At 38.4% G+C, this 8,494-nt stretch overlaps 1 protein-coding gene across 1 annotated transcript; it reads left to right on the top strand.

Moving 5' to 3' along the window:
* Positions 1–2,940: 2,940 nt before the first annotated feature.
* si:ch211-196c10.13 (protein dimmed) lies at positions 2,941–8,218 on the top strand. Its single transcript, XM_053680575.1, has 2 exons — positions 2,941–3,166; positions 7,596–8,218. The coding sequence occupies exons 1-2, from the start codon at positions 3,045–3,047 to the stop codon at positions 7,921–7,923; spliced, it is 450 nt and encodes a 149-aa protein (XP_053536550.1). The 5' UTR covers positions 2,941–3,044; the 3' UTR covers positions 7,924–8,218.
* Positions 8,219–8,494: the final 276 nt, after the last annotated feature.

Genomic DNA, 8,494 nt, shown 5'->3' on the forward strand with positions numbered 1-8,494 from the left:
TATAGGATTGCCAGTAAAAGTGAAACGTTTGGGGGGTTTTTTTTTCTTTTGTGTTTTTATTTATTTATTTATTTTTAGAACAAATTTACTTCGATTAAAGGTTGGATTCCTCTGATATTTCAAGGAGAGATAAAGCTAATTAAACAGTCATTTTTAATAACTTTCTTTTCCATGGGTGCCAATAATTCTGGAGCAGACTGCAGGTCAAATGAATTTATTTATATATATATATATATATATGAATATGAATATGAGAGAGATAAATCAGAAATCTTGTTTTTCCTGCACTGCATTGTGCAGTTTGCATATTTGTTGTCTTCCTAGATATTAGCAGGATCCTCTTTCAAGCCACAGCAGCCTGTCTGAGCATGTTATCCTGGAAATTATGTAATTATTTTTTAAAAATTAAATATTCCATATTGTCTCTTATTCTTCACCTGTTTGTGCACCGTTGAATCTGTGGGGTGTTAAACCAATTTAAAAAAAAAAAAACCCGGATAGCTGATTGGAGGGGTGAAGCAGTCGATCACACAGCCTAAGCTAATACTGCAGAGTTGCCATCATCAAAACACTGACCTTGTAAGCTTTTCTTTAACGGACATCAATTACATTCAGTAATTGTATACATTCTGTATACAAAGAAAATGAAAGTGAAAACTCGATATTTGTGAGGTATTTCATTTATTTCACAATTTCTGTGCGACCTCTATCATGTTACGACCAACAAGAAGGTCACAGGCTTTCCAATGAGACAAGTGCATCCAAAAAGACAAAGGAAAGTAAACGGGAATTAGAGAGGGCAGACAATCATTTACCACATTTTATTTACAAAAAAAAAAAAAAAAAAAAAGACATTAATATTATGTGACACTGGTGTGCTGGAAGGATATTCAGTGAAATATTTTATTTAGAAGAAGAAGACCTTGATAGTATGACATTGGTGTGCCGGAAAGATAAGAAACACATTCAGCAATCTTTAGTCATATTCACTTCAATTTCTGGAAAGGTACAGAAGCAAAATGAAGGCCAAAGCCAAATATTTAATCACTGGACAAACTGGACAAAAAAATTATTCATTAATGTATTATTATTATTATTATTATTATTATTATTATTATTACTGCGATTACAATGCGTTTTCAGGATGTAGCATTACCCTATATTATTGAATCTATTCGCCTATATACGTATATTTATTCTCTTCTCCTGCATACGGTGAGAAAATCAGACAAAACGCCAGTAGTCTCTTTAGCCTTCTAATGGACGCGCACGTCATTATCCATCCAGCCATTTACTGTAAACCTAATCTCAGGCCATTTAACACAGAGCTATAGGGCTAAAACTCAACCATCTGATGCTCATTAGCCATCTGATGCTCTATGACACGTTTTACTGTAATGTGAGCAGACTTTAAAGAGCAAAGCTTTCAAATGGTGGAGCTGGATATAGCTATCAAAGCTGCTATTTCTATCATGCATCTGCCTCAAAACCGCTCTTGGGCTCTCATTCCTGTCCAGCATCCCGCAGATGAATCCCGCAGTTTTCGAGGAGCCTCTCTTGGCATTCACCGCGTGCCTTAATTGTATCGGATATTAAATCAAGGTCCGCCGTGAACACGCAGAGCTGGAGCCCGGGGTCGACAGGAAAAAGCTGCAATCTGCCGCATTAAATCGCTGGCGATTAAAAATCGTATCACTCTGTATCACTGCTCGGTCATATCCGATGCACAGCCCGTCGAATGCAGGCGCATTGAAAGCAGGCCGTCGGCCTTTTCTGATCACCCGTCAATTCACTGAATTGTGCAGCTCGCATCCAAGCTGCCATCGCTATTGTCCCTCAGTCAGCCAAGCTTTTTAGACACCCCTGACATTCCCTACTGCAAAACCTCAAATCTCCGACATACCAATTCATCGACGCGTTTTCTAAAGGCCTGAAATCGCAACTAATGTAAATACCCAATTAACATTTAAAGAAGTCATTAAGGGCGCGCTATCCACTGTCGCATCTGCAACCTAATCACAGACATTATTAATATAATTCTCGGTCCCTTTGGTGTCTGTAGCTTGCACCCTTCTGTTCATTAGGGTGGTAAACACGAATGGCTCATTTCTTAGCACCCCTGTAGGCTATACATCCTTATATTCTTCTATACAGATAGATAGATAGATAAATAAATAAATAAATAAATAAATAAATAAAAGCCTTTAAAAGCCCCTCCCCAAAATTTTATCCCAGCAAAAAAAAAAAAAAAATCATAAAAACGTCACACGGCACAGAGTCGGTCCTCAAAAGCAGCTCCGTAAACAAAGGTTCCTTCGCCGAGGATGTTTTCCCCACAACCTGCCCGTTATCCCTTCATCCCCGCTGGATTTGCGCACTTCATTTGAAGCGAACAGACACAAAACGTAGCTTATTCCCTTCGTGATCAGCCTCTGCCGCAACGTTCAGCTCTGTCGTCTGTGCTCAGGTCCAGTGTTGCAGAGATTAGCGCTTCCTTGTGCGCTCACCCTGCTCTGCTGATGATAAGGCTCGGCGCAAAGAGGATTACACTGGGACAAGGTGACGTCATGACATGGACCGAGAGTCCCTCCCCCCTCCCTCCTTCTAACCCGTTATAACCAAATCCCCATCAGGAGAATATGCCCTTGAAAATCAGCGACACTGACATTCACGGAGAAGCAAAATCACTAGATTTAAAACAAAATATATAAAATAAATAAAACCCCAAAAAACGGGAATAGTAGCTAGGTTATACAGTCTCTAAATCCAAAACACCACACTGTCTCTGCTGCCTCTGAATACAGGCTACAAATAACCTAAATGTATTGCAATCAACCTGAGCTCATCAACTCTAATAAAGAAAATAAAGAGAAGTAAATATACGTTTAAAAAATCGTAAAATTGTTTTACTCTGTAATCGTTTAAAAAAAAAAAAAAAAAAAAAAACAGCCCATGATTTAAGCATATTGCGGACAGATTATAGGCTACATATAGGTTAGATTATGCAGCATTGATTAAACGACGCAGAGTCAACAAGAAGCAAAATGGCGCAGGCACCTGCTCATTCCTCACACTGCGACCTGAGCTCATCCTTTTCCTTACACCGAATAACGAGCCTTGAGATGACCGCGCGAATATCTCTATCCCTCTATCCATCTCTCCGCCGGTCAGTACTACCTTATAGTCTACATGCTAGGAATATTCTTACTCCATTTATTCGGATTTTGAAGCGTCCCCACCATCATGGCCTTCTCCTATTCCGTTAGGAAGGTGCAGCTCGTTGAAGTGTCCGGAAATTTGCTAAAACGTGGTGCGGTTTCTTCGTGTTTTTAGGGGGGACTGTCCTTTTATGGGCGATGGAGGGAGGAGCCCCCCACTTCCGTCTCTCCCTCTGCATTACAATACGGCCGCAGCTCATTCATTTCCATTCATTTGGCCGCTGTGCTGTAAGGCTCTTTGAGTGGACAGTCCGAGCGGGGGCCTCTCCATTACAACGAGCCGTGACCACAAAACAGAGCTGAGAGAAAATGCAACAGCTCGCCTTTAGTCATGCAGAGAGATATGACTGTGCGGTATTGTTATGGACGAGAATAATAATAATAATAAAGAAAACCGTTAACGAGACATTAGAAAGAGAGTTCAGCTGCAGTAACAACCGCTTTGACTTCTTTCTGGGAAGGCCCAGGTGTTTGACCTATCAGCTAACTTATTTGGTCAGAAGGACGAGATTTCCCCCCCCCCCACACTCTGATTGAATTATATGCCACTAAGCCATTTCATGGAATTTAATTTATTTAATTATTTTATCTAAGAAACTGTGACTAAAGATAGCGTTCACTCAAAAATGCAAAATTGTAAAACAATACCCTGCATTTGCAATTACACAAAAATTGAAAATATAGGCTATTAATAAGAGAATTTAAGTCCCTTTCATACTATTCCAGGTATTATCTTCTAATTTTAAATTGGGTCAAATTGTCGACCCAATTAGACGAGATGACAATCCCCAGAAGTGGACTTTAAATCCATTCTGGTGTTCCACTCCTACTCCCTGTCCCTTATCACATCTCTCTCCCATCTCTTCTTGACAGAGCACCCCCACACACACACACACACACACACACATGCCTTCCACCCTCTGCATCCTCTGTTCTCCAATCGTCCTCCCACGTGTGCATTTCTGAGTAGCACAAGACCCACTCTGGCCCACATGGTCTCAGATGATTGGCTCAGCTGCTTGATTCAAGTTTACTATGGCAACCGTGATTCAGTCGCCCGGCAACGGCTTTTCTTTCACCCCACTAACAAGTCGAAGACCCCCCTTCCCCATTGCCAACAGTCCACGGTGCAGCGGGTGGTGTGAGGTGTAAGGATGACTGGGCCGGTCTGATCTACACTCCAGTATGGATTATCTGGAGAGTGACATAAGAAGGACAGTAGCAGAAATGGTGGGCTCTAAATTATAAGACTTAGGAATTACATTAGAACCTGAAACCAGAAAGAGTAGAATTTTACATTTGTTCCTCTAACTCAGAATTACTATAATGTTAACAGTGTCATTCAAAGTTAATTTTAGTCACAAACTTTTATGTGGGTTTGCATAACTGGTCAATAATGCACATGACTGTCATATAAAATTTGGCATCAGTTAGTACATTCATTGCTTAAAAAGTGTGTGTGTTATTTCTCCACTTCAGATTTGGACAAGCACAAATGCAGTAATGACATCATATGTCCTGGACATTCTTTTTGGTCTTTGTTTCTTGGTAATTTGTACTGACGTGTCTGCCTCACACAGATTTTTTGATGACACATTACGTTTCTGAACATTAGCTGCTTTAAAATTATCCAAAAATTCTGTGCATTTTGAGCATAGTCTGTGCTTTGATGCTCTATTTTTATTATTTACCATAATAATGTTTGCCTTATATGAAAAGATTACCTGCACCCTGCATCTTAAAGACATAAATTAGGCCAGGCACCCCCTCAGGGTGGAAGGTCATATGCAAATGTTACTCTGAGGGTGTGTTAGCATCTGTGTGTGTGTGTGTGCAGATGGGTGTGCCTGCCACGCTTATTCATGCTTTAATTTCCATATATTAATATATTAGTTACCCTCCAACCCAGGGATCTACCCATCTATTTCTCTTATGCTTTGTTCTCTGACACCATCCCCCTGTACAGCGCTCTTGATATGAGCAGAGCTCTTAATTGTGATCGGTGTGTGGATTGTAGTTACTAGTTTGTTCAAATAATACTATAATAGTATTTAAAAGTTTTTGTTTCATTACTACTTAATTTCTCTGTAACCTTCAATGGGGATAGATGGTTTAAAATTCCCTGATCACACTTCACAAAAAATGTGCAATGTTTAGAAACATTGTTAGTAGCAACAAATTGGAGCTTCTATCCCCCATTAAGCAGATGTGTTTCTTCAGAACGCTTGATTGCATTCCATCAACCCCCTCCTTATGAAGAGACAGTGAGGGTCTAATTTCTAAACACAGACATTTGCATTTGAAAATGATGACTAATTAATCTGGCTCATTTAGGGTATTTCTCACAAGTGGGAAGAATATAGTCATTTATTATATTGTCTATTCAACAGAAATCAAATCAGCATAAAAAGCCAATCAGCCTCCTGTTTCCCTTTTCTGTAATTAATAGAAAAATGAAAAGAAAAAAAGGGAATGGTATGAAGTGGACATCAAGGAAGCTCTATAATCACATATTTGACACATTTCACTTTCACTTTCTCTCTCTCTCTCTCTCTCTCTCTCTCTCTCTCCATGTACTATATATATATATATATATATATATATATATATATATATATATATATATATATATATATATATATATATATATATATATATATATATAAGATGTACTTATAATGGCCTGGTACTTATAATGATTCCTGAAGTTACTGTATAAAATCTAATCACTCAGATGTCTGCATTGTGCATTGTGACATGGTTACACTGTTTTGTTTTGTTTTTTAAAAAACAAACAAACATGTAAAGTATGCAGTATCCTACAGCAATGTTGCTGATGTGATATTTACTGTAATGTTTGTTTAAAGTAATGACATGTTGTACTGCATTTTCATACAAAACATGACTATATACTGGTAGCAGAATATTACTGTCAAAACACCAATTTTACAGTTATAGCCTACTGATTTACTCTTTATTGCTAAATATATTATAATATATAATATAATAATATATATTTTAAACACATTGCTTATTGCTGTTCTTACTGGCCTCCATGGGAAATCCTTCTCTTAATTTCAGCATTTACTAATTTTGACTGTTTAATATCTCTCACACACCACATGTTCGATCCATATTTAACTAATTATTTCAAATTTTCTGGTTACCCATCTTTTATCATATTCAATACAAGTACTTGTCCTCACCCACTAATATAAGGCTGTGCATGCTAGTGATTTAAATGGATGGGTTTAGACTTTTTATGGATGGCTTGTTTTTCAGTGTTGTGGGACCCAGGCTTATGAATTCACTCTCACGGGACCTCTGTAAAATCTCACCTTCATCTTCTGATTTGAATCATAGCTCAAAAATGCAGCTTTCCTCTCAGTGCTCTTCTCACTGTGGAACTCACTACCCAGGTCTCCTATAGTTGGAAGAATCTCTCATGGGCCCTAAACTAAAATGATGGGAAAGGAATTTGATCACAAAGACTGCAGGAGGCCTAGAAACTTTTGGAACACCCCTTGGCTATCACACTTCTTAATGGTCTTCTTAATGCTGTATATTATCTTTATATACTACCTTTCTCTGTTTATGTAACCCCTATCCGTGCACCTTGGCACTTGAATAGTGCCTGTACCAGTGTGACTTTCTGTGCTGCTCACTTGATTTCATTAGATCTTGTTTGATAAGAAGATTGATTAATTATTTGTTGTTGCTGGATTTTAAGTGACTTATATAAGGAGCTATATGAATACAATATCTATATTCTTCTCCTCATCATCATCCTTCTTCTTCTTCTTCCTCCTCCTTTTCATATGATTGTTATTAGCAGTAGTAGTATTAGTATTATCTCCAATTTTAGTTCAAACCTTCTCAAGCTCGTTCTAACATGTCATGCTCCATCAATTATGTTTCAAAAAAATCCCTGCAAAGATAGAAAGCTGGTCTACAAACATCAATTAAGTTGTTTTGATCTGGGATGTTGTTTTGAAGCTAGTGAAATCCGTTATAATCTTTTTTTAGCCTGAAGACTTGAACAATATGACAATATTTTTCAACGACAATAACAAATGTAGGTCACCACTGCGACATCATCTAATCCCCTGTCCTATATTCCTCTGTATCACCTAGATGATCTACCCCGTTAATACAGTGTTTAAAACAGACTGTTGGTGTTCACACCCTGATTTGATTGGGCAGATCACTAATCCCTGAGTAGCAGCGGTTTGCTATAGGCTGTAGCGAAGCAGGACAGTGAGACTTTTAAAGTGCTCAGGTAGAGCTGACTGTTTTCTTTTGTGAAACAATGAACGCAGGTGGAAACAGTTTGCCCGGTTTCAGCCACTGATCAGCCCTTAATATGTCTTTCTTCAGGAACAGAACCACACACAAGTTCCACCGTAACGAACAACAACGAAATTCATCTCCTGACGAATCTAACGAACAGATCCAACATCGCCCTGTATCCTCCACAGTAAATCCCGAAGGCTCGCGTCTGACCGTTAACGCGCGCGAGCGACCGCGCATGCGCGCCCTGAACGCCGCGCTAGAGGATCTGCGGGCCGCGATACCGTTCAGAGGAAATCACAGCAAGAAACTGTCAAAGATCCCCACACTGCTGCTGGCCAAGAACTACATCCTCATGCAGGCTCACGCCTTGGAGCAGATGTGCGAGATAATCGAGCAACGAAACCTCGAATAAAGTGTCGTATCATCCGTGTTTCTACCGCATGATCCGAGGCGGCGGGATTCTGTAGGTCCTGAGGGACTGGTTTCTGGTTTTCATGTATTTCTGTACATCTAAACAAGTTTCATTATGTAGGCTATATGGAAGACGGCATATTCATTTTTATTATTTGATACATTTAATATGTGACACATTTTCAGTTGTGACAATTTTAATCTGTGGCACTACCCTTAGGCTATACGTTTTAACCCCTTATATGCTTTGTTTATTTGTAGGCTACTATAAAGAAAACAATAAAACATTCGTCTGAGTCATGTGTAAACCCCTTCTCTTTTTCCATGTGTGTGAATCAGTCTAATACTGAATTATCTATTAAACAGACAGATTACAGCATATATATATATATATATATATATATATATATATATATATATATATATATATATATATATATATATATATATATATATATATATATGTACATTTTCGCTTACAAACATACCATTATCACTTGAGTAAGTGAAATGAAATCATAAATAGGCTTCTCTTTTAAGTCATACTTTTTAAATTTTCACGCAAACTTCAC

This window comes from Ictalurus punctatus, chromosome 5 (genome assembly GCF_001660625.3).
Source record: "Ictalurus punctatus breed USDA103 chromosome 5, Coco_2.0, whole genome shotgun sequence".
Classification (NCBI taxonomy): Eukaryota; Metazoa; Chordata; class Actinopteri; order Siluriformes; family Ictaluridae; genus Ictalurus; species Ictalurus punctatus.